The 27,346-nt window shown below is 40.7% G+C and overlaps 1 protein-coding gene across 2 annotated transcripts in view; it reads right to left on the bottom strand.

The window, feature by feature from the left end:
- The window catches only part of dna2 (DNA replication helicase/nuclease 2), a 117,993-nt gene extending 91,305 nt beyond the window's left edge, over positions 1-26,688 (bottom strand). Inside the window, exons 1-8 of one of the 2 annotated variants that reach the window (XM_088334853.1) lie at positions 26,513-26,688; positions 23,824-23,877; positions 22,639-23,296; positions 14,041-14,149; positions 9,790-9,939; positions 7,451-7,634; positions 3,544-3,692; positions 2,172-2,294 (exon numbers count right to left, since the gene is read on the bottom strand). In XM_088334853.1, coding sequence (XP_088190979.1) covers positions 2,172-2,294; positions 3,544-3,692; positions 7,451-7,634; positions 9,790-9,939; positions 14,041-14,149; positions 22,639-23,296; positions 23,824-23,877; positions 26,513-26,542 — 1,457 coding nt within the window. In that variant the 5' untranslated portion in view covers positions 26,543-26,688. The remainder of the gene's footprint in view (positions 1-2,171; positions 2,295-3,543; positions 3,693-7,450; positions 7,635-9,789; positions 9,940-14,040; positions 14,150-22,638; positions 23,297-23,823; positions 23,878-26,512) is intronic. The other variant, XM_088334854.1, reaches the window with a different exon arrangement.
- Between the last annotated feature and the right edge of the window lie 658 nt (positions 26,689-27,346).

The following is a 27,346-nucleotide window of genomic DNA, read 5'->3' as shown; positions in this document are numbered from 1 at the left end:
AAGCAATTTTTCACTATGAGAAAATAACTGAAAACCAATTAATCTGTTCCTGGCCTCCCAAAATCAGCCAAGTTAACTCTTAATAGAAACATGTTCCAAACGGGGTTGTTATCAGAGGGGGAAGCAGTGTTCACCCACAGACACGCTCTGCCCACTTGAAGAAACTACATGTAGTAAGAGAGCAGTCCTGGGAGGGGGGGGAATTGCAGGGGTTTGGGAGGGGAAAAAAGACAAACAAAAGGAAAAATTAACAAAGCAAGAAAAATAAGTAAAAAGATATGAAAAACAAAAGAAGAGAATAAAAGGAAAATGAAAGAGAAATGAAGTCAGGTGCGTCACATTTCTGACCTCAAAATCCAGGCTAAAAACGCACTTCCTCAGGATGGATTTTAATACTCAGTAGTATGACGACACTTTTTTTTCCTCTTTTTCGATTATTTGTTTTTTTAATTATTTTTATTTGGTTTTAAATAATTGCTTATCTTTATTTACTGTAAAGCACACTAAAATGATTTTTGTAAAGGGCTGTATAAATACATTACATTAACATTTATCACTGTCGCGCATACAGACCGTCAACAAACACATAGCCCTCTGCTGTGTGTGGTCAGCTGCAGACCACAATGCACGATGAAAATCAGCGAAGTATCAAAAAAGCAAAATGTAAACAACAACACAGCAAAGGAATTATTCTATTTTAGGGTCCTCCGACCTGTCGTCCGCTGTCATTCTAGTTTTCTAGTAAAATTATTTTTTTCTTTTTATTAGGTGAATGAGTCTCTTTAACCCTATTGTTAACAACAAACTTGGTAATAACATAGTAATAACATGATAAATTGTCCAGTTCATGTGCTTTATGGACCAAAAAAAAAAACTTATTATTTTCAAGCAATTAAATCAGAGAATAATGAGAATCTATGTATTAAACAAATGTAGAGTATTTATTCACCTTTTTATTGATTTATTACACAGGATCTACAACAAACTAATTGCCAAATTATGGGTTTTATAAAGTGAAATAGCAAAAAAATTGCATTTTTTAAGCTAGCTATCTGGCTAAATTTTTAGCTTTGTAGCTAGCTATCTTCCTACTTTTTTATCTATTTGGTAAGCTAACTAGCTATCTTTTGATGTTTTTTTGCATGCCATCTGGTCAACATTTGATTCTTTTTTTTTTTGCCAGTTATCAAGCTAAATGTTGGCCTCCTTTCAAGCTAGCTGTCTCGTTTTTTTTATAGCTTTCTATCGGACTATTTAGTTGGCTTTTTAGCCTTAGCTAGCCATCATGCTCCCTTTTAGTTTTTTATTTTATGTACCTATCTAGCTAATTATCGGCTACAATTCAAACTGGCTGCCCTTTGTGCTCATTAGTAACAAAAAGTAGCTAAGCACTTGAAAAGGGTTGGACACCCTTGCTGTAATTGAATGTTAAAATATAGTAAGATAAAAAAGTTGGGGCAGCACGGCGGCGCAGTGGTTAGCACGTGGGCGACACAGTTTTGAGGTCATGAGATCGAACCTCCCTCTGTGGAGTTTGCATATTCTCCCCGTGCTTGCGTGGGGTTTCCTCCGGGCACTCCTGTTTCCTCCCACTTTTCAAAAACATGCATCACAGGTTAATTGTCCGGTCTCTATTGTCCCTAGGTGCGAATGAGAGAGTGAGTTATCTGTCTCCGTGTGCCCTGCGACTGGCTGGCAACTAGTTTAGGGTGTCACCTGCCCACTGCACGAAGATTTCTGAGATGGGCTCCAGCACCCCCGCGACCCAACTAAGGATAAGCAGTGCAGATGGATGAATAAGATGATTTTAGAGAAGTAAAATGGGATTTTATTATGAGCACTTAGCACGGAAAGGAGTAGGGAGTAGCCAACGGAGGTATAGTAAGTGGTGAAGTATGAGAGGTACAAAAGAAGTGAGGGAGGACGATGAAAAACAACACAGGTCCGATAGATCCGGTCTGTATGGCGAGAAATGCTCACGGGGACAAGCTGATGTTGGCTTTTAAAGGTCTCGAGCACACAGCCCGCTAGTGGTAGCATCTCGATATTCTCCTAACCAAGATTTTCTCTCCTAGGTCCGACAAGATTTTTTCTTCAATTTCTCCTGACTAAAGCAGCTCATATGTGAAGAGGGGGGCACAGTAATTGAGTGTGGAGAAAAAAAGTTTTACATTTTGAGATTAATGGTTTTTGATGCCGGTGAACTGAGGTATTGCTTCGCCCAGAGCTCCAACGAAGGCAGATAATCAAGAAGCTCCTGCTTCATCTCATCCTGAGTGACACCCAAACTGTACCTAGACACACACAAAAACACGGACTTTATACACCCCTTTCATGCCAAATTTAGGCACATTTCAAGCACTTTCAAGGCCATTTTTTTCAACATTTTGAGTACCTTCAAAGGAAGAAATCCACCGCCAATCAAAGAAAGTTTTTTTCACTTTGATGACTAAAATGTAGTTCTATCTTGCTGCTTGCATACTTTGTTCTATTTTGAGCTGCTCCTATATCTTTGTTCATTTTGTGTCGATGGGCTGCTATAAACTCACATGAATTCTGCCGTTCTGTTTAAACAATGTGTGCCCAGCTTGGTTATGTCACACTTGTTTCCAAAGATGGAAGGGGCTCTATAGGAGTTGGGTAATAATGGAATTTAATACGGAGGACAAAAAAAGAAAGTACTGTATGTATAAAAAAGAGAAAAAAATAGCTAAATTGGGACTTAGTTTAATTATATTGATTGCTTCGGAGCAGAGTGCATTGAATCTTTCAGTCTTAGAGACTGCTGATCGTTTGGTTTTTGTTTTACTTATTTTAATTCATCGTTTTTGCATTTTTTCAGAGGATGTGTGTCTAAATTGGTTAAATTAGAATTGAATTTTTTTTTTCGCATTTTATCATCAGCACTGATGAGTTAATATTTGTATTTATATATTTTTCCCCCCATTTTCAGAGATTTTGTGTTGTTGTTAGACCTTTAATCTGTTCAATGTGTATAAAGCTAAAATTGTTTTGTATTTTACAATTTTTTAGGGGAAATTTGTGAATATTTTAATTTATATTTCATGTATTTTTCAGGGATAGCTTGCAAAAAATATGAAACAACCAATTTCAATATCATTTGTGCATATTGTTTTATTATTATTGACAATCTATCATTAAAAAAAAATCTCAGGAGCCGTTTGGGCCGAGCAAAAAAGACGGATTTTCTAAATAAAGCTGTCCTCTTGGGTACGACCAGTAGAGGGCGGTGACCCTTCACATGACAACGCCATAATGACAAGCCACCAGAGCAGGCGTATCACTGTTGTTTCCATGCACTTTTGGTCTATAGTCAGACTGCCAAGAAACATGGCAATGGCAACAATATCCAGCATTTTCATGCACTTCACCCAAAATTCAAGCAATTTCCTGACTTTGAAAACACAGCATTAAAATGTAAGGATTTAAAGCACCCGTATGAACCCTAAAACAACAGCGCCAGACCTTTCTTTTCAACCCATTTCAAACTTGCAATGATAAATGGCAAAAACAGAAGCTTACATATCTCCGAGGTGCTGAGGACTGTGCAGCGCCTCCTCAGCCATGTTCGACAATGAGGCCAGTGAGAAGTTCTTAGTTGTGGCTGCTTTCTGGAACACTTCGTGGATTATGGTTCCATTCAGCATCTGCTTAGAGCCTCCATCAAAACTCTGCAATTAAACGGCACAGGACAGTATCTTATTTTCCCCTCATTATTAATTAATGGAATTCAAAGTATTCAGTTATGAGTTGAGATGTGAGGTGAGTATCAAAATCCGGATTTGATTTCAGTTGATATTATAATTTGTAAGAATGACTACCCCAGCTGACTCAAACCACAGAACTTTCCCTACGAGAAGTGACTGGACTCTCCAGCAGTATAAAACAAATTTGAAAACCCCCACATTTGTGATCAAAAGATTAATGATTTGCATCTACGTGTCATGTTTATGCCAGAAATTATTTCACTGCGTGTCTAAAATGAGATTAGCCTGTTGTCAATCAATCAACCAACCAACCAAATGAAGGGCAACAACGGGAACTTGAAAAGCGGTCACACCCCTCCTTTTATATTTTAAAACGGGGAGCGAGCGCTTCTCGCCCTCTTGCTCTCCACACCAGCTGCCGTGCACGCGCCCCTGCTCAGTCGGCTCCAAAAGAGAAGGGGCTGGGGGTCCGAACGGGACTGTATCAAGATGGCCAACTGGGTTCTCCAGGCGGTCACACCAGAATTTTGATGCTGCGAGAACAATAAAATAGAATCCTTGCTGTGGCAAGCTTGGTTTCTTCAGTCTAGGACACCATGGTAGTTTTCATATGTACATAAAATTAAATGTCACTTTTCCCCCATGTTATTGGTACACTTTCACAATTGTGTCTTATACCAACAACAGCTATGTTCTAGGGCAGGGATAGCCAACCCACGGCTCGCAAGCCGCATGCGGCTCTTAAACCAGTTTCATGCAGCTCTTTAGTAACTGTAACATGACATGCATCAAAAATGTTTAGCTGGCGATCTTTTGCCTTCCCTACAGCTAGATGGCACACAGACAATGTAAGCCTGTTTGAGTGACGTCAAACGAGCGACGAGAAAATATTTGCTTGTCAATATGTATTGTAGTCAATTTACGTGAAATTACCTCTTTAAATGGCAGGTAAAAAATAAGCACAGCCAAACGAAAATAGAAGAACACTGGACATTTTTGCCAGGGTGGGAGAGTTTATTTATTTTTAAACGTAATGGCGAGCCTATCTGCCTTATGTGTGACGCAGCATTAGCACATTTCTAACTTCAAATCTTCAGCATCACTTCAGCTCACTCCGCCCTAACATCGAACAGAAATTTCCAAGAGGGACTGAACTTCGTAAGAATAAGTTGTTAACTATGAAAAGCAAGGCTGTAAAACAGTTGCATTTTTTCCCAAAAATTATAAAACACTCAGAGACCGTTACACTTGCATCGTAGAACATAGCACCGGCTAAAAAGCCATACAACGGAGGGGAATTCATTCAAAAATGCCTCGTTGAAGCCTTTGAAATCTTGGCTCCTGGACACAACAAACTAAAACTGAGCATATCAGATGTTCAACTGTCTCGCCACAGTATGGAACGAAGAATATCCGATATTAATGCAGCTGTTGAATCACAGTTGCACACTGACCTTCAAAAATGTGAATATTTTAGTGTGGTAGTGGATGAGATCTGTGACAAGCCTCAGTTGGCAATATTTGCGCGGTCTGTGTTAAATCAATGCGCAATCAAAGAACTAGATGTGAAAGAAACAATGATGGCTGCCTTTGCAAAAGCAAATCTACCCACACCAAAACTAACTGCAATAGCTACGGATGGAGCGCCAAACATGATCGGATCCATGAATGGGTTTGTGGGGCTGTGCAAAGCTGATCCAATATTTCCAGACTTTTGGGATTTCCACTGCATCATCCACAAGGAGCAACTCCTGTCTAAATCACTAAATTTTGACAACTTCATGAAACCTGTGATGGAAATAGTCAACTTCATCTGCACAAATGCGCTAAACCACAGGCAATTCAGGAATCTCATAACTGAGCTGAACCAAGGGCTTCCAGGTGACCTGCCGCTGCACTGCACTGTGAGGTGGCTGTCAAAAAGCCAGGTACTCTCTCGCTTCTTTGAGCTTTTGGATGCAGTGAAACTGCTCATGGAAGAGAAGGACAAGATAGATAGATGGCTAGATAGATACTTTATTCATCCCCGCAGGGAAATTCACATTCACAAGGACTATCCGGAGCTGTCAGACCTCAAGTGTATTATGGCTCCGGCATTTTTAGTCAACATCGTATGCCACCTGAACAGACTGAACCTGAAAAAAGCGTGTGTGCATTTGTTAATAAACTAAAGCTGTTTGAGGCGAATATTGAAAAGGGAGATTTAACACATTTTCAAACTCAGCTAAAAGCCAGTGAGCAAGTCACTTGCGTCACCGCTCTATAAAAGAAAAGAGACAGATAAGCAACACTGATTGAAAACCTGAAAGCTTTGCGAGCCGGTTCTGTGATCTACAACAGAAAAGAGCACAGATCATGTTCCTCGTCAACCCATTTAATGCGAAAGCCCCACTCGTAACAGATGTGGCTGCGGCTGAGTTGGAGATGATTGACCTCTTTGAAGAGGATCGACTGAAAGCTGTTTTAAGAGAAGGTACAGTTGAGTTCAGGAAATGTAAGCCAATTGAAAAATACCCTAACATCAAACGAGCTGCGCTTAAGATACTGTCCATGTTTGGGTCAACGTACGTCTGTGAGTCTGTGTTTTCAGTCCTGAAACATGTGAAATCAAAGCATCGATCTCTTCTGACTGACACTCATTTAAAAGAATTGCTTAGAGTAGCAGTAACAGAATACAACCCAGATTTGAAGAGGATTGTTCAAGATAAGGATTGCCAGAAGTCTCACTAAGCAGCAAAGTAAGAGAAAGATGTTATGCTTGAACTGAGAGTTTGTGTGTGTAGATTAGTGCTCACAATGTTAACTCTTGAAAATTATTGATATTATTATGTTGGTGTGGTTATTTTCATCAGATTTAGCAGAGTAGAGATCTGTGTATGCATGCATACATGTTTAAAACATTTTGTTTATGTTTACCCATGTGTATAATGAGGCTTTTTAGTAACAAAGAAAAAAAAACAATCGACTCTCCCCCGTCGACAACTACGAGAGCGCCGGTCTCCTGGTGATCCCAAGAGCCAAGCAGTGTTCCGCTGGTTCGAGAGCGTTCTCCATCCGGGCACCGGTGTTGTGGAATGCTCTTCCCCCTGAGATCCGATCTGCAACCTCAGTGGAATTGTTTAAATCTAAGCTTAAAACTCACTTCTACTCTACAGCATACCAATAACCTAAACTTCTTATATGTAATAACTTGTGAAGCCCTTTGAGACTATTTGTGATTAAGGGCTATACAAATAAAAATGACTTGACTTGAAAAAATGACGTGAGGGGAGAACATGAGGACTCAGCACGGCCGTGGGCCATTGGGAGGCTTGGTGGATTTCAAATCAGCCGACCCAGATTTTAGAATTCCATTTTATTGTTCATTACAAGTAAATTTTATACATCTAGTGATTACACACAATTCCTTTGGATTTAAATATAATATAAAGTTGAAGTTGAAATTATAGGGAGCTAAATATTTTTTTTTTTAAATGTGGTAATGGTATAGGCATAATGGACTCCTTTAAAAAAATAAAGATTGACTGAAGATCAACACGAAAATAGCTATTGAGTAAACATTATAACACTACTATCAACTATTGGGTAAATATAATATATTCTGGACGCTAATATGAAATCATATTTACATAGTATCAAAATTTCCGCATTCTTTTTAGAAGGCTAAAACATTGACAGCACAGCGTAAAATGTCTAAATGTGACTTTGGTGGAGCTTATCACCTTAAAAATCTCCCCGAGCACTGCCCGTCTCATACATCGGATGGAGCTAGAGATGCTGGTGCCGGAGACCAGACTATCGGGAAGCAGAACCAACAGGCCTTGTTCTCGGTCCACCACCCAGGAACCAGCGTCAGGACTTCCTTCCAGGTGGATCACGTTGCTGACCCCAACGGGCGTCATCTCCCTTGGAAGAAATACACGTGTGTCAATGTTGCTTCTAGTTTTCGACAAGGCTGAGCATTCACAAAGTCTCTAAACTTCACTTGGAATAACAGTGAGCAACATCAATCACAAGTGTAGCAACCAGATCGTTATCAAACACATCCAAAACCTGAGTTCAAGTTACACTTAGCCAAGTTTATGGCCACACCAGTTAGTTTTTCAAATTTGAATGACTTGACTAATATTGGATAGGTTGTACGGCCCACAAACGTAAACATTTTTTACAACAACTTTTACATGAGCTTTCCATTTTTTGAAAAGTATCGTTAGTAACTTAATATTAACATTTTTAGAGATTTATTTAGGCAGTTGCACATACAGGAGTGTATTCAATCACACTTTTTAGTGGACGTACAATGTTGGCAAATAGCTTGAGATCATAAATTTGGAAATTATTTGAATACAACACAAGACCGATCAAAGAGACCCTTTTTCTAAACTTTTTCCCCTGCTTTTATCTACAGTGGGACCTCGGTTAATGGGGACCAAAACCAGCCGCGATAAGTGAAAATCCGCCAAGTAGCGGCGCACCTTAAAAAAAAAAATAATAATAATAATTTAATAATAATTTTTTTTTAGACCCGGTTAATAGGGAACAAAACTACCCTCAAAAAGTGAAAATCTGCGAAGTAGCGACGCCCCTTCAGAAAAAAAAAAAAGAAATAATAATCTAATCTCATTATCTGCACCGCTTATCCTTATTAGGGTTGCGGGGGGGGGTTTGCTGGAGCCCATCCCAGCCATCTCCGGGCAGTGGGCAGGGGACACCCTGAACTGGTTGCCAGCCAATCGCAGCTGCAAATCACATTAATTCTCACAGCTAGCTGCGTTCTTCGTCGACGTACGAGCCGAGTGATCCACCGCTAAGAGTCGTACAGCTGGGCGATTTGACGTCCGCCCGGGACGATCGGAGACAAATTCACGACAGGGTTTTTACTTGTGCCGCACTGCGGGTGCCGTTCTAGTGAGGCCCTAGCCCGCGGTGCGGGTACTTTCGGGCGCGATACGCACGACACCGACACAGTTACGAGGGGCCCGCGCAGGTCCGCCGCCTTTCGCCCGCCCCGCGCGGACGGCTGCATGCCGTTGCGCTGCGCTACTAGGGTCGTCGGACGAGTTACGGGGATAGCCCGATCACGCCCGCCGCCTATTCTCGCGTTTCCGTGTGACGCCGCGTCCGCCGAACTTGCTCCTTCGCGCAGCCCGGGAGTGACCCCCGCCGCATCCGCCCCCGTCGAACTGCGATCTCTTGATCCCAAGACGAGCGCTCTACCTCCTGAGCCACTGCCGTCCCCATTTTGTTTCCTTTTTCTAGCTTTCTACTTCATTTTTTTCTAGTTTCCTTTTTCCCCTGAGCTTTTTACTTATTTTTCTTGCTTTTTCTCATTTATTTTTCTTTTGTATCTTTTTTCCTCTTAGCTATTGACTTCTTCATTTTGTTTATTTTTTCTTTTGTACTCTTATTTCCCTCTATTATGCCACTTTATGCATAATGTTACATAATAATTGTTAATATATGGATGGAAGTAGTCCCACAGGTAACATGTCATGTAGCTATGTAGTCTACCTGTGCGGACGGTAGTTAAAGTAAACCATACTTGTCTCTTTGTATTTCAATGTCACAGTAAAAGAGTAATGCCTGGTGCAAGAACTAGAGCTCACATACACGCTTAGTTACTGAATTTCGTGCTGACATCGACTTCAAAATACTGCGCTACTGCCGAGGGAACGTGCGATATTTGTAAAGGGTTCCTACTGCTAGCAAGTTAATTTAAGACTTTTTAAGACCTTTTGAAATCAAATTTAAGATGTCTACAAAAAACAATTAAATATTTCTTGCACGAAATACTTGTACACATTACCTGGCACAGCTTTTAGCCATGGCCAAAAAAGTTCGTCAGAAAGCCCCTACTCAATATATTTACACTTTCCCATGGTCAAAAGTAAACTTCTGTCCGAGATAGGTTCAGGTTTAGAAAATGTATTGTCATTGTCAGTGCCAATTGAGCACATGCACAGCTTAGAGGGAATTTTGGCGGATAAGACAAACATTGAAGTGTCTTGGAGATAAAAGACACGTGAAAGAGCATGTGTCAGCACGACAGAAGACGTCTTACCAGCCATCTTTCAGCAGACACGTCTCGGTGGGTTGCAGAGATCGGAAGCACGTGATGGTTAAAATTTTTTGGTGGAGCTGCTCCTCCACCGTTAAGACCCAGTAGCGGTTGTTTGGACCCCCGCAGAGGATCACATGGTCAGGTAATTTACTGTAAGATAAAATAAAAAAATAGTCAACTTTAGTCCGTGCTGCAAATTGGTAAATGGTTTGCATTTAATATAATCCCCCGAGATCTTATTATTAATATTCTTATATCTATCTTCTTCTGCTGAAGTTTAACGGGTAACTCCTTCCAGAGCTTTTAGAGTAGCCCAACGATTCATGTACCAAAAATTCCGGCCCGACAGGGACTAAAGTCCCCATCCGGTCTAATGTATTTTGAGAGTCTCCCATCCAGAATACATGGGCCCATTCAATATAATGGGGAGCCATGGTAAACAGGGCTTTTCCCAAGGGTAGTCATAGGAACCAGGGACTGTCCAGGGTGGCTTGAGGGGGCCCAACCCACATCACCTTTAACCAAGGGTAAATGTTGAATTCCAAAGAGTGGATGCTAGCGAATGGATGCTAACAGCTATGTGCGCCGCTAGCAAAGTGTTGGAATGGCATAGCAAGCCCAAATATTAGCGCAAGCTAGCTGTTAACACTGTCGGTGATTAGTTGGGCTGGCGTTACAAATACATCTCTCTGAGTTAAAACCCTTATGCTAACTCATAATGCTAACAACTCAACGCTACCGGTTCTCTACCAACATCTGCCAGATCAATCACAACTCTTACAATTGCCGCGGGAATTGTCTAGTTAGTGCTTACAGCACTTGGCAATGTAGTCGTGCCTTGCTGAAGAAATCACAACTAATATTATCCCCCGAGATCTTTTTAATATTATTAATATTATTAGCTGTGATTGCTTCAGCAAGGCACGACTACATTGCCAAGTGCTGTAAGCACAGGGCAATGTAGGTGTGCTTGCGAAGCCAGCCCAAGTATTAGCGATGAGAGGTTGATGTTAGCTTACTCATGCTAGCAGTAAAAACTGTTGGTGACAAGTTGGGCTTGCAAAACCAGCCCAAGTATTAGCGCAAGCTAGCTGTAAACACTGTTGGCGATGATAACTTCTTCATAGTAAAATTTTTTGGTAATAGCTACATTTTAACAACTTCATATTTACAAACAATGCTAATGGGTACATGTTGATGAGTTATGCTAACGGACACATGCTAAAAAGTAATAATAACGGCTAAATGCTAACTTCTTCATAGTAAAAATTTTTGGTAATGGCAATATTTTAACGACCTCCCCCACAGAACCAAGTAAAAAATGACAGAAACATCTCTCTGAGTTAAAGACTTTATGCCAATTCATAATGCTAACAACCGGGGTTATATATACTGGACTGTCTCAGAAAATTTGAATATTGTGATAAAGTTCTTTATTTTCTGTAATGCAATTAAAAAAACAAAAATGTCATACATTCTGGATTCATTACACATCAACTGAACTATTTCAAGCCTTTTATTATTTGAATATTGCTGATTTTGGCTTACAGCTGAAAAAAACTCAAAAATCCTATCTCAAAATATTAGAATACTTCCTCAGACCAAGTAAAAAAAATAATTTTATAACAGCAAAACTAAATCAAACATTTGAAAATGTCCATTGATGCACTCAGTACTTGGTTGGGAATCCTTTTGCACGGATTACTGCATCAATCCGGCGTGGCATGGAGGCAATCAGCCTGTGGCATTGCTGAGGTGTTATTGATGCCCAGGATGCTTCGATAGCGGCCTTCAGCTCATTTGCATTTGTAGGTCTGGTGTCTTTCATCTTCTTCTTAACTATACCCCACAAATTCTCGATGGGGTTCAGGTCAGGGGAATTAGCAGGCCAATCAAGGACAGTGATGCCATGGTCAGTGCACCAGTTACTGGTGGTTTTGGCACTGTGGGCAGGTGCCAGATCATGCTGGAAAATGAAATACTCATCTCCATAGAGCTTTTCAGCAGATGGAAGCATGTAGTGCTCTAAAATCTCTTAGTACACAGTTGCATTTACTCTGGACTTGATGAAACACAGTAGACCAACACCAGCAGCTGACATGGCTCCCCAAACCATTGCTGACTGTGGGAACTTCACACTGGATTTCAAGCAACTTGGATTTTGCTCTTCTCCAGCCTTTCTCCAGACTCTGGCACCTTGACTTCCAAATGAAATGCAAAACTTGCTTTCGTCTGAAAAGAGGACTTTGGACCACTCTGCAACTGTCCAGTGCTTCTTCTCCATAGCCCAAGTCAGACGCTTCTTCCGTTGTCTTGAGTTCAGAAGTGGCTTGACCATGGGAATACGGCCATTGTAGCCCATTTCCCAAACACGTCTGTGAACTGTGGCTTTTGATACCTGGACTCCAGCTTCAGCCCACTGTCTTTGAAGCTCCCTCAAATTCTGGAAGCGGCTCTTCTTCACAATTTTGTTAAGGCTGCGGTCATCTCTCTTGGTTGTGCAGCGTTTCCGGCCACATTTTTCCCTTCCAACAGACTTTTTGTGGATATGCTTTGAAACTGCACTCTGTGAACAGCCTGCTCTTTGAGAAATTTCTTTTTGTGTCTTACCCTCCTGATGGAGGGTATCAATGATGGTCCTCTGGACAGCAGTCAGATCAGCAGTGATTTAGTTTACTGAACCAAGCTGAGTGTTTTTAAGGCTCAGGAAACCCTCGCAAGGTGTTTCGAGTTAATTAGATGATTCAGGTGATTAGTTGAATAGCCTACTTGTATACTTTTTCATGATATTCTAATATTTTGAGATAGGATTTTTGAGTTTTCTTAAGCTGTAAGCTTCAGCAATATTAAAATAATAAAAGGCTTGAAATAGTTCAGTTGATGTGTAATGAATCCAGAATGTATGACATTTTTGTTTTTTTAATTGCATTACAGAAAATAAAGAACTTTATCACAATATTCTAATTTTCTGAGACAGTCCAGTATATGCCGGGATCATCTTCCAGATCAATCACAACTCCTACAATTGCCGCGGGAATTGTCTAGTTACATCTATCTTCTTCCGCCGAATTTTGACGGGCCTCTCCTCCCAGAGCTTTTGGAGTAGCCCAACGATTCATATACCAAAAATTCCGGCAGAATCAAGACTCTTCTACGACAATACAGATTTTTGATACGATTCTCCGGGGCCCGGAGACCCAAAAAAGTCCCCATCCGGAATAATGGTTTTTGAGAATCTCCCATCCGGAACACATGGGCCCATTCATTTCTGTGGGTTGTCATGAAAACGAGGGCTTTTCCAGAGGGTAGTCATTGTAAGCAGGGACTGTCCAGGGTGGCTTGAGGTGGCCTGAATTATGCTAATGGACTCCTGTTGATGATTTATGCTAAAGGGTACATGCTATAAAGTGATGCTAACGGCTAAATGCTTCATGTTAAAAAGTTTCGGTGATAACTTTTTATTAACAACTTCATATTTACAAACTATGCTAATGGATACATGTTGATAAGTTATGCTAATGGATACAGGCTTAAAAGTGATGCTAATGGTTAAATGCTAACTGCTTCATGCAGTCCCCCTACAGAACCAAGTTAAAAATTACAAATACATCTCTCGGAGTTAAAAACTTTATGCTAACTCATAATGCTAACAACTCAACGCCATCAGTTCTCTACCAGCATCTGCCAGATCAATCACAACTCTTACAATTGCCGCGGGAATTGTCTAGTAGTTACTTAAAATCCCGCTGAATAAAAATTTAACTCGCTTCTCCTTCGAGGTTTTTTAGAGTACCATGACGAATTATACATCAAAAATTCCAACTCGACCGGGAGTAGCGGGCTATTTTCTGAGTTACCGATATCCGTCACCATGACGACATAACTGAGGATTTAAAAACCCAGAATTTCCCATTCATTTTGAATGGGACCATCTCAAATCATCTTTCCAAAACCGGGGGGTTGTGGGGGCGGAGTCCCCCCACAGAACCAAGTAAAAATGTACAAATACAAGCAACTGGAAGTCGTTTATGTGAGTCAAAAAAAAAGATGCACAAAGGCGAGCTATGAGGTCACAGCGCTAGTTGCCAAGCACTGCATACCTTTCACATATAATAAAATATTTCTGGTAATTTGTTTTTAGAATTCGAAAAAAACAGAATTATAAGCAAATCAAATGGACACAGAAAAAAATGGCCAAATGTTATATATATATATATTGGGACAGATTTTATTATGCAAAGGTCATGTTACCAGACTTTCTCCTGCGGGACTTGACATTCAGTAGACTCCATCTGCTCTGAGAACCAGCTCTCCTCCAGATCCTCTACCACAGATATTGCTGACATGGTCCCAGCGTCACCTTATTGAAAAGAAAATAAGAAAGTTCTTATTGCACGCAAGACTATATTTGTCATTTCATTGCATGGGCGTAAACAGGCTGACCTTGGGGTGCACAAGCACACCTAAATTCGACCCAAGCACCCCAAATATTCTAATATTTTCAAAACTCTTCATTAATAAAAGACGGGATAAGCTTAAATGTGATTGAAAATGCCAATTAAAAAAAAAGAAAACAAAACCAGGGTTCCTCCAACTTAAGGCAAGTGAAATTCACAATTTTGTCAGGGTAATTTTTCAATTTAAGACCAAGTGTACAAAAAACCCACAATTGAAAAAAATATATACAGTGCATCCGGAAAGTATTCACAGCGCTTCACTTTTTCCACATTTTGTTATGTTGCAGCCTCATTGCAAATTGTATTAATTTATTCTCTTATCTCACAATTCTACACAAAATACTCCATTACGACAATGTGAAAAATTTTTTTTTACTTATTTTGAATTTATTAAAAATAGAAAACTAAGAAATCATATTTACATAAGTAGTCACAGCCTTTGCCATGAAGCTCAAAATTGAGCCCAGGTGCATCTTTTTTCCACTGATCATCCTTGAGATCTTTCTACAGCTTAATTGGAGTCCACCTGCAGTAAATTCAGTTGATTGGACATGATTTGGAAAGGCACACACCTGTCTATAAAAGGTCCCACAGTTGAGTGTGCATGTCAGACCACAAACACCAAGCATGAAGTCAAAAGAACTGTCTGTAGACCTGCGAAACAGGATTGTCTTGAGGCACAAATCTGGGGAAGGATACAGAAAAATTTCTGCTGCTTTGAAGGTCCCAATGAGCACAGTGGCCTCCATTATTCGTAAATGGAAGACATTTGGAACCACCAGGACTCTTCTTAGAGCTGGCCGGCCTTCTAAACTTAGCGATCGGGGAAGAAGGGCCTTAGTCAGGGAGGTGACCAAGAACCCGATGGTCACTCTGTCACAGCTCCAGCCTTCCTCTGTGAAGAGAGGAGAGCCTTCCAGAAGGACAACCATCTCTGCAGCAATCCACCAATCAGGCCTGTATGGTAGAGTGGCCAGACGAAAGCCACTCCTTAGTAAAAGGAACATGGAAGCCCGTCTGGAATTTGCCAAAAAGCACCATGAGAAACAAAATTATCTGGTCTGATGAGACAAAGATTGAACTCTTTGGTGTGAATGCCAGGCGCCATGTTTGGAGGAAACCAGGCACCGCTCATCACCAGGCCAATACCATCCCTACAGTGAAGCATGGTGGTGGGAGCATCATGCTGTGGGGATGTTTTTCAGCAGCAGGAACTGGCAGACTAGTCAGGATAGAAGGAAAAATGAATACAGCAATATAAGAGATATCCTGGATGAAAACCTGCTCCAGAGCGCTCTTGACCTCAGGCTGGGGCGAAGGTTCATTTTTCAGCAGGACAACGACCCAAAACACACAGCCAAGATCTCGAAAGATTGGCTTCGGAACCACTCCGTGAATGTCCTGGAGTGGCCTAGCCAGAGTCCAGACTTGAATCCGATCGAACATCTCTGGAGAGATCTGAAAATGGCTGTGCACAAACGTCTCCCATCCAACCTGATTGAGCTAGAGACTTATTGCAAAGAAGAATGGGCAAAACTGCCTAAAGATAGGTCTGCTAAACTTGTGGGATCATATTCAAAAAGACTTGAGGCTGTATTTACTGCCAAAGGTGGATCAACAAAGTATTAAGCAAAGGCTGTGATTTCTTAGTTTTCTATTTTTACTAAATTCAAAAAAAGTAAAAAAAAAAAAAAAAAAAACTTTTTCACATTGTCATAATGGAGTATTTTGTGTAGAATTTTGAGATTATAGATTAAATTAATACAATTTGGAATAAGGCTGTAACATAACAAAATGTGGAAAAAGTGATGCGCTGTGAATACTTTCCGGATGCACTCTATATACTAATATTTCTTCCACACACATTGTGCCTCCTGGTCCAAAGTAAATGTCTTTGTCCGAAGTTGCTATGTGTATTGTGCGGAGACCAAAGATATCCTTCCCACTGAAACCACAACACCAGTTTGATAGTTGCCTCGATGTGATCAAGCGATGTCGCTACCAAAGTAAATTAATAAAAAACAGTTGATAAATGTGACTAAATATTTTTAGTTCAAAAAAATATAAATCTTATTGATACAGTGTTCATTTTACCTCTGAAAAGTGATGGGTCCCGGGGACTCGCATGCTCAAAAATCTATGGGTCCCAACAGAGATCTATAGGTCCCCAAAATTTAGTGTTATCGAGGTTGAAATAGTAAATCGGCGACAAATATATAATATAAATCTATATATTCATTCAGTTTTAATCATCAAATGATTAATTCATTTTCTGCATCAAATTATTGTTGGTAACCGATTAAAGGGATAACCACAAACCTGTCTTTTTTTTTATTTTCTCCTTTTATACTTCCCTTTTTTCTTAACTTCTTTATACAACATAATTCGTAATATCAATCATCAAAGCAAGTGAGCTGTTGAGAGCCGGGTCTTTTTAATGAATTAGGCAAAAAAAGCCGTTTTTTTTTTTTTAAAAAAGACGGACTTTCTTTCACTACACAACGAGATCTCGTTGGACGAGATCGGCGTGCAGACCAAAACTCGAACCGCGAGACCAAAACAACGATGGCAGATCTGCCTGACGAAAAGTTTGGAGTGCAGTAAATCTTTGTTAAAAAAAGATGGGACGTAAAAATGTGAGAAAACGGATGGAAGTGGGAGGAAGAAAGCGAGGAACAATAAACAAGGCCAGCGCCCCCAAATTTGAAATCTAAAGTATGGAGGTGCATTGTTTGAACATCATTCATGGTTTATTGTCCCAGAAGTGTATGATTTAAGTTGCTTGCTTTTTAATCATCAATTATAACCGAATTGCAATTCAGTAAGTCACAAAAGTGAGTACACCCCCACCCCTATTTCTTCATATTTCATTCTGGGTAATGGAACAACACGGAAGACACATTGCTTTGACGCAATGAAAAGAGGTCCGTGCAAAGCCTACCTATCAAGGTAAATTTATTTTTCCCCTAAATAAAAAAAAAATTATAAAATAGCCATCAATAACTAAACCTCTGGCAACATAAGTGAGAACACTAAAAATACACTACACTGTATGTCCAAAAAACACACTGCTTGTCCATTTTACTCCAAAATACTGTGTGATTTGTTACTCTTAATACAACTCTTCGCAAAAAGTATGGAATAATCAGTCTTAGAAAAGTACTCACTCCAGCAACTTATTCTGTAATACAAACCCAGATCACAAACATGAAACAATCGTAAGGTCATTCCAAAATGCAACATCTTGGCATTCAGAAACACTAAAAGAAATCAAGATAAAACTTTGTGGTGGTCAGTAAACGTTACTTTTATAGAGCAAGTCCAGGGAAATAAACATGGAATCACTCCATTCTGATGAAATAAAATATGGAATCAGTGCATTTTGAGTAGAAAATAAGCACACACCAAGTCACTTTCCTTTCCTTAATTGGGCACCTGCCTTAGATTAAGTCTGCTTGTTTGTCAGCAATTAAAACTAGTGCAGTTATAACACCTTGGAGGGCTCCTGGACTAAGTGGATTGGCAAGAATCATTGCCCCAACAAGAGAGAGGTCTCTTAAGACCATAGACAGGATCAAATTTCTTGAAGAAGTAAGTTAACTCTATTCATATGGTTGCCAAAGATGTGGGATGTTCAAAGTCAGCTGTATCAAAGATTTGGACCAAGTACAAAGTCATGTGTACTGGTAGACCAAGAAAGACATGTAGGCATCAAGACAAACAGCTAAAGGCCATATGTCTTGAAACCAGAAAATCCACAACAAGACAAATGAAGAGGAAATGGGAGTAGGTTGAATTCAATGTGACAGAACTGTGCAGAATTGCCTAAAGGAAATGGGATTTTCATATAGGAAAGCTAAAAGGAAACCACGATGCTTAAACATAAAGGAACAAGGGCTAAGGAGAGACAATAATTAACTAAGGACGATTTTGTGTAGGTTATCTTCAGTGATGAGTCATGAAACTGCATTGGACAAGGTGATGATGCTGGAACTTTTGTCTGCTGCCCTTCCGTTGATATTTACAAACTGCCTAAAGAGAACATCCAAATTCCCGGTCCTTAATGCTATGGGGCTGCATGTCAGGCAAAGAGACAGGGGAGATTGCTGTGGTCAAATATGCAACAAATACACAAGTTTACATTGACATTTTGGACAGAATTCTTATTCCTTCGCTTGAAAACATCTTTGGGGATGAGGAACTCATTTTGCAAGATGACAATGCATCATGACAAATGTTAAAGCATTCCTTGGAGAAAGATGTATCCAGTCAATGTAATGCCCTGCAAATAACCCAGATCTCAACCCAATTGAATTCCTATGATGGAAATTGAAAAATAATTCTACAGCAAGGCTCCGACCTGCAAAGATGATGCGGCAACTGCAATCAAAGAGATTTGGCACCAGATTGATGAAGGATATTGTTTGTCACTGATCTAGACCATGCCTAGGAGACTGCAAGCTGCCATAAAAGCCATAGGTGGTGCATCTAAATACTAGTGATGTGTTTTGATTGTTATTTCTCTAGACTGCTTTTCATGATTCCATATTTTCGCCTGTGCTTGGTTTTTAAAGTAGCATTTACTGACCACAACAATTCATTATTATTCATTTATTTTAGTGTTTCGGAATGCCAAGGAGTTGCCCTTTTGAAAAACACAATTTTTTTCATGCTTTTTTATCTGAGTTAGTTCCACAGAATAAAATGTGGAGTGAGTACTTGTCTAAGACTGGAGATTCCATGTTTTGCTGGGGGTTGTAGGTCTCAGGTATAAATAGGGAGCAGGCGTGTTGATTTTGTAGTACACTTTGTCACACTGGTCACCAGAACTTGCAAGATGGCACACCATGGCAAGAAACGCTTTGGGGACCTTCAAAAAAGAATTGTGGCACAATAAAAGGTTGCACAAGGCTAGAAGATGATTGCCAAAACCCTGAAGTACAGTGGCCAAGAGCATTTTACAAAAAAATGAGGATGCACACACAACAAGGCTTGTGTTGGATGTCTAAAGAAGCTGAGCGAACGTACAAAGTGCCAAATTCAAATGCTATTTAAGAAAGACAGGCGCAGAAGTGCTGTCAGCATTGCTGAAGAGATTGAAGAGGTGGGGGTCAGCCTAGAAGACTATACACTTCAGGAATTTTCACTTTAGGGTGTACTCACTTTTGTTGCAAAGGGGTATGGTTATTGGCTATATTTTGAATTTATGGAGGGTTAAAATTTACACTGCCATAATAACTTTTGGACTTGGAAAAGGCGTATGACAGAGTTGATAGAGAGGGGTTGTGGCAGGTGATGGTAATGTATGGAGTGGGTGGAAAGTTGTTGGAAGCGATCGAAGAGTTTTTATGTCAACAGCAGAGCATGTGTAAGAATAGGGAGGGAGAGACAAGTGAGTGGTTCCCTGTGTTGACAGGTGCGAGACAGGGGTGTGTGATGTCACCATGGCTGTTTAATGTGTACATGGATGGCGTGGTGAGAGAGGTGAATGCAAGAGTATATGGCAGAAGTGTAGAGATGATGGACAACAGTGGAACAGTGTGGCAGGTAAGTCAGTTGTTGTTTGCAGATGACACAGCGCTTGTGGCTGGTTCTGAGGAAACATTGTGAAGGTTGGTAACTGAGTTTGGAAGAGTATGTGGTAGGCGTAAGTTATGTGTGAATGTTGGGAAGAGTAATGTGATGAAGTGTTCACGTGATGTAGTGGGCATGGCAGGAGAAATAAGGTTGCATGGACAGGTGCTGGAAGAAGTTGAAAGCTTTAGGTACTTTGGTTGTGATGTGGCTGCAATTGGAGGAATGGAGTGCGAGGTATTGCACAGAGTGTATCAAGGAAGCAAGGTTTTGGGTGCTCTGAGGAGAGTGATGAGCAACAGGAGTATGAGTATGGATGTTAAGAGAGGACTGTATGAGATTGTGCCGACTGTGTTGTATGGTGCAGAGACTTGGAGCCTGAGCGCAGATTTAAGAATAAAATTTTTTGAGATGAAGTGTTTGAGGAGTATGTTAGGAGTGACAGGATTGGATCAATTGAAAAAAGGAAATTGTGAGACAGAACTGGAGTAGTAGTGGAACTGAGAAAGCGTGTGGATAAGAGAGTACTCGGTCGGTTTGGACACATGGAGAGGATGGATGAGGAGCGAATGTTGAAGAGGATCTACACAGCAGAAGTAAATGGAAGGAGACCAAGAGGAAGGCAGCGACTGACGTGGTTAGATGGTGTTATGAGTGCACTGCAGGTAAGAGGACTAAATCTAGTGGAAGCTAGAGCTCTTGTTGGTGATAGGAAGGAGTTGAGGTGTTGTAAAAGGATAGTGGGATGTTTGGACGTGTTCTAAGGGATGGGCAGGGCACCAGTATGATGCAGCAGGGGTAAACCAGTGAAAGCTGTCGGCCCTGCTGTTGAACAAAAGAGTGTGTTGTGTCACCCTGACCTGAGTGACATGGCCGCTTTCTTGTGTCCCGTTTCATCTGGAGGGACAAAAGCATGACCAACTTGGGTGCCGAGGTGCCTTACTTGTTTGGGTGTTTGGGCATTTGGGTTGGCAATTGTCCAAAAATGTTTGTGTGTTTTTTGCTATTTTTTTCCCTTTTTAAATTTTCTCTGTTATTGTATGTGTTTGTCTGGCTGTCGGTCACCCCTCTTGAGGGATATGACCAAGGGAGATAGATAGATGGAAATTTCATCGTGTCAAATAAAAATTTCATTAGTGTTGTTCTACTAACACTGCAATTAAATCTCTGTAGAAATGTAAGAGGTGTACTCTTTTTGTGACATATTGTACTTGTAGAATCACAATTGTCGAGAATCATGATATAAACTGTATCAGCAACTTACTATCGTGATAGAATTGCATCGGGACCAAAGCATCTCATCCCACCCCTAATGGACATTTGCAGTTTCCTCTGTAAAAAACTGTATCACCCACAGTAACTAAATAAATACACACAACTTCCTTCAATTCATTTGTATATGGTTGTCAGCGCTACCCTGAAGATTAGTTTGGAATGTAATGTGATGTTTACAAATGGTACAGGGTGACCCAAAAAGATGCGTACCCACATTTTATTCGATAAAAACTCCATTTTTTAACGAATGTCTTTTCTGTTGCAGGACATGAAAGGTGAACCTATGGATGATCATTTGCAGCTAAAGTTGCCCAGAAAATGCCTTGGACCAATCAGCAGAAGATATTCTCCCTGGAGACCTATTTTGCGACAAAATCATACCTGAGTCTACAGATTCAGGTTCGAAAGCGTTTCCATTGTCGCAACTTTCCATCAAAATCAACAATTGTTAGTTGGATTAAGAAGTTCAGAGAGCATGGAACTGTAGTGGACCTATGTTCTAAAGCCACAGGGGGAACTTATTCAGGCAGGAAGAGGAGTGCAAGGACAGAAGAAAACATTGCTGCAGTGAGGGACTCAGTAGGACGCAGCCCTAGGAAATCAGTGCGTAGACGCAGCCAAGAACTCTGAATGACAAGGGAGTCGCTGCGGCGTGTTCTTACGTCTGATCTGCACCTATACCCATACAAGATCAAAATAAAGCAAAAATTAACTGATGCTGACAAGGAAAAGCGAGTAACAGTGTGTGAATGGTTCTGTAATGTGCTTGAAAATGCCAACGAAACTATTGCTTGGGTGAGGCAGAGGTTTGAAGAGAGACTCATAAGCAGAAGATACGATGTGGAATGGGCCCCGCACCCATCAGATCTCAAGCCCCCAGATTTTTATCTGTGGGGTTTCCTCAAAGACAATGTATACCAGGGAAATCCACAAACAATTGAAGAACTGAAAATTGCCATCACAGCAAAAATAAGAACCATCCCGAAAGAGGAGTTTATAAAAGTGATTCAAAACTTTGCCAGACGAGTACAAGTTTGCTTGCAACAAAATGGTGGACATTTGGAACACATCTTGGGAAAGCCATAAATTGACTAAAAATTGACAGAAAGAGCTGAAACTCTGGTGAATGGTCTTCCATAAACTGAATAATGTGTAGTTGTAATTTGAAATAAATAGCTTTTTAATCACAGCCACAATTGAAATTTTCATGGGTACGTATCTTTTTGGAAAAACGAAAACAAACAGGAAAATAAAAAAGTTAGGGGAAAAAGTAAAAAGCCAGGAAAACAAGAAACAAAAGAGAAAAGAGGAATTATAAAACAAAACAAGACAATAACAGGGGAAAAAAAACACAAAAAAGGTTGTGCCCCCTGACTCATGTCTGGTGACGCCAGTGGTGTTGAATGATCTTGAATAATTTTAAGTGAAACGAAAAAATATATATGTAACCAGCCAGACATTGTGGGTGCTCAGCACCCCCAAAGCTCCACACCTAAAATCTACCCCATGTCATGATGATGTAATTTTGGGTAATAGGAATCACCTCTTTCTGGCTTATCATCGGGCAAGTTTGGTTTGTGCTCGACCCCGTCTGACGATTTGGAAGACGCTTCCAAATTTTCTTCAACCGATTTGACTTCTTTCTGTTTGCGTGCAGTCATTGCCATGACTGGCCTGACAGGTGAGGGGTAATAGTCCCCTTCACTTTTGCTTTCCTCCATTTTATGCTCAATTATTGCAGTATAAACCGTCCCCCCTTCATGTTTTTGGTCTTTTTCAGGGCTGTGCTCCAATGCGGGAGCAGTTCTAGACCTCTTGGCCTCATGAAGCTCTTCAGAGGGACTTAAAATTCGTTTGGACGAACCACAGTTTCCCTTTTCCCTGTCTGACATTTCATTCAGTCCCTTTAGGCTTGGACAGATGGGGGACAAGTAGACAGATTCCTCTCCAGGCGCAGTTTCTCTCCCGGGGTCTGGGATCAAGTTTTTGTGGCTTTGAGCGCATGAAGGTATTATTTGACGAGTCAGGGTCTCGGGAACAGCTACGAGGTCGGGAGATGGGGAAAGAAAGTTCTCAATATCTCCGAGAATGCTCTGTTTTATGGTGGAACACTCTTCAACGGAAAGGACGTTTCCATTTTGAGCCTGCGGGTCTGTCTTGCAGACCACAGAGGTAGAGCCTGTGGATGTCGAGGGAACAGCCTGAAAGAGAGAAAATGCATTTAGAATTGTGAAAATCTTCACTAAAAATATCCAACGCAGCTATGATTACAGGCCTGTGATAGGATTTAACGCTCTCACCGCCGCGACAGTTTCGATTCCCGCATTCCAGCCCGTGCGAACTACACTAATTTTAATCTGAATCGCCGGCTCAAATACCTGACTCACACTGGGAACTCTTCTGATAGCAAAGCCCCCCCCCCCAGACCCCTCTAAACAAATTCTCCTCAGATCTACACAATTCACATAAGTCACCCTTTTTGACTCAAAACGGCAAATTTCACCAAAAGGTAAGATATTTTCATGCCTGTATAATGTGACTGCTGACTAACAAGATGAACCACTATGTTATCAATTCCTCTTGAAATAAATGACAACCGAATCTCCATGTCAACAGGATGTAAAACATAAAAAAGTTGATGTCAAATCATTGAGGTCACAAAACCGTATGTAATGACAGAAAAAGAAAAAATAATCATCATATTTTAGTATAAAAAAGCTGAGGTCACCTTGTTTCCAGGGGTAAAGAAAGCAGAGATCTCTCTCTGTCCTCCTGGTGCCACCTAAAAAAATATGAGAAGCGACGTTTTTTTAATGAGCATCTTTGTTTTTCAAAATATTGGTTTAAATCGGGGGTGTCCAAACCACGGCCCGTGGGCAATCTGCGGCCCGTAGGTCAGTTTTTATTGGCCCGCAGCAAATTCTGAAAATATAGTTGAATATGGCCCGCACATGGGGCTTGAGCTCAACTCTGTTGCACTTCTCAGTTTTAGACAAGATGGAGCCAGTAACGGAAAGGGTGCTTCCACCCATGCATTTGGATCCCTTGAACTGGAAAACATTGGAATTGTGTTTTCTTTGCTTATTTAATGAACCTTCTTGTCATTCATTTGAACTGTCATTAAAATTCAAAGTGTGTTACTGTGTAACTTATTCTGACACAAAATAGATTCATTGTTAATTCTAAACCCTATCAGTGCAGATAAATGCAATTTTTGCTACTAAAAATAGGTTAAACGAAAATAGAATAGATGACCGGCTATCAAACTGAAAAATAAATAAAACATGCATCCATCCATCCATTTTCTGCACCGCTTATCTTCAGTAAGGTTGCGGGGGTGCTGGAGCCCATCCCAGCTGTCTTCGGGCAGGGGACACCCTGAACTGGTTGCAAGCCAGTCGCAGGGCACACAGGATGCACACGATCTCATGACCTCAGAACTGTGCCTCACACACGCTAACCGCTGCCCCGCCATGCTGCCCGAAATTAAACATATTTAACAAAATAAATATTACCACTCCTCAAACATAGAACAAGTCCAGTAGCTTCTTTCCTCTGTCTAACAGCATAGGAGCTACACTCAGGTATTGCTGAGGTTTGTATTCGAGACTGTATCCCTATATACAAAAAATGTAATCAACATTTTTTTTTCTCCTCATGGCCCTTGCAAAAAACAAGAGAAAGAAAGGGAGAAATTGAGAAAGAAAGAGTACGAGAGAGAACCAGAGAAATAAAAGGGAGAACGAGAGAGGAAGAGGGGGAGAAAGAAAACGAGAAAGAGAAAATAGAGAGGGAGAGAGAGAGAGAAAATAGAGAACGGGAGAGAACGGGAGGAAGAGAGAAAGAAAAAAATAAAGACAGACAGAAAGGGAGAAGAATGAAAGATGATGAGAGAGCAGGAGAGCAAGAAAAATAAAAACGAGAGGAAAGTAGCACCCAGCCGACCACTAGGGGAGAATCATTTGACTAGAAAAATCACGATGACCCAGCCCTTGTAGGCTATTTTCAGAACATGTCGGCGGAGACCTCAGCTGTCCCCAGGGTTCTCCAAAGCTGGAGAACTCTGCTTAAAGGACTCCCACAGGCTCACCAGCAGAAATAGCGCCATTCCAAGAGTCACTCTGAAATAACACGATCCTAATGGGACGATTACAATAGAGGGCTCCGCGCTTTGTGCTAAAAATAGTAACACGGCTTCGTGCCGGCATCTTGGAAGTCTGTCGATTACAAGCGGTGATAGCGAGAGGAGCAAATATTTACTCAGTTTGTCTATTTATTTACTCAACTAGCTTCGTTTGTGTACGGATTTTGTCCATCAACACTATGGAAAACTACGTGGAGAGTTTAGACAAGCAAGCACGCGAGCGGTACGCTGCGAAGTTGCATTTTATTGGAAAATTGGATCCCTACAAAATTAAAAACAAGGACTGGAAGTCTGATCCCGATTTGTTGCCGTGTGTGACTTACATCGAACTTGTTCACTATCTTATTTTCCACCCAAGTCCCTTTGGTGAACTGAAGGATTTTCAAAATTACAAAAGTATGGAAGCCTACGACAGATTTGTTGAGGAATCCTCTTACTGTGTTTGTCAAGGTTTGTGATGTGGCGAAAACATGCGAACATTGGATGATACTACACTGAAACTCAAAACGCTATCCCGCCGCCCCTCAGCCATTGAAAATTAAAGGTGTTAATTATGAGCCTTTCATCTAAACAAAGATTGAAAATAAATACAATTGCAAACAGCGCATACTTCATGTTTGTTTGATACATGTGTATGGTGAAGTAGTTATTTAATAATGTTATCCACTGAGAGAAGAAATATCTCATCAAAGTGGATGAAATGCATTTACTATGTATTCTTGGTATATACTTGTTCAACATCTAGATCTTTTAAGAATATTTTTTCAGAAATGTTACTCAAGAAGCAACACCTACAGTATATAACCTAGCCATACTTGAATGGTGTCGACAGATGTACATGAAGTACACATGTCCCATAACCTTTTTAAAATTTATTTCTACATCATAAATAATTCAATTTACCTGTCAGAAAGTGTTCAGAACAAACACGAACACAGTCAAGCTTTGGCAAATTCGACCGGTTGATAGCTGCCAGCCACATTCGTCTTCGCCGTTCACTTTTCTCCTGAGCTTCAATCCCCTGATTGTAAACACACTTCGGAAGTCTAAAGAAGCCCTTCCCACCCTTTTCCCCTCGGCTACAACAGCCAACAATAACGCACGTATTCGGCATTACAATGTAGAATCTAACTGGTTCGCTGAACAATAACAATGAAGTGAAAAGCTTTGTGGACTTCCAAAATGGCCGCCAGCAATGCATTGTGGGTAATCTTAGGACCTCGAAGCACCCTATAGAGAGCATTACACGTTGCCACCAAAGAAAATATCTTACCTTAGGAATCTTCAGTTTGGTTCTGTTCATGTTGTCAATTACCGGCTTGCTAGTGACGAAGCATTGAAGAGGAAACGGCTACTTTCTTTTTAAGTTTGCTAACGTCCGATAACTCTCAAATTGCTGTCCCACCTTTTAAAAATATCCGTTTGTTTTCGCGCGCTAAAAAGTGGTAGTTTCGCACAACGGAAATACGTCACTCTAACTTCCGGTAAAAAAAAATCGTTGATAATGTGTTTGGATAAATAAATTACAGTAATATGTAAAGTGCAAACATCATATTGCTACTATAATACACTTCTATTATTATTATTACTATTATTAGTAGTAGTATCATAATAAAGCAGCAAAACTTATTTTGTGTTATTATACCTTTCACTTTTATTATTCGTCTTCTGCATTTCTGAAATAGTTCGAACTACAGCACAGGTGTCAAACAGGCGGCCCGCGGGCCAGATTAGGCCCGCTAAGGGATTTGGGGCGGCAATAGCTCAGGAGGTAGAGCGCTTCTCTTGGGATCAAGCGATCCCAGTTCGAATCCCGGCTCGTCCGTGTTACATGTCGAATTGTCCTCGGGTAAGACACTGAACCCCTGATACCCCCAATAAGCAGGTTAGCGTCTTACATGGCTGCAATACAATGCCGCTATTGGGAAATGTGAAGCACACTGTAAAGCGCTTTGGGAAGTCATTGACTTGAAAAGCGCTATATAAATGCAGATCATTTCATTTCATTGAATCCGGCCCGCGAGACAACACTCCAAGAAGCACAAGAGAAAAACAAGAAAAACAAGCTGCAGGTTGAAATATGTCAACTTGATGTTGCCAAAGCCAG

Source organism: Urocampus carinirostris, chromosome 4, assembly GCF_059441175.1.
Source record: "Urocampus carinirostris isolate Australia breed hairy pipefish chromosome 4, RoL_Ucar_1.0, whole genome shotgun sequence".
Lineage (NCBI taxonomy): Eukaryota > Metazoa > Chordata > Actinopteri > Syngnathiformes > Syngnathidae > Urocampus > Urocampus carinirostris.
Note: the sequence above shows the minus strand (reverse complement) of the source record. Positions and strands in the feature narration are given on the sequence as shown.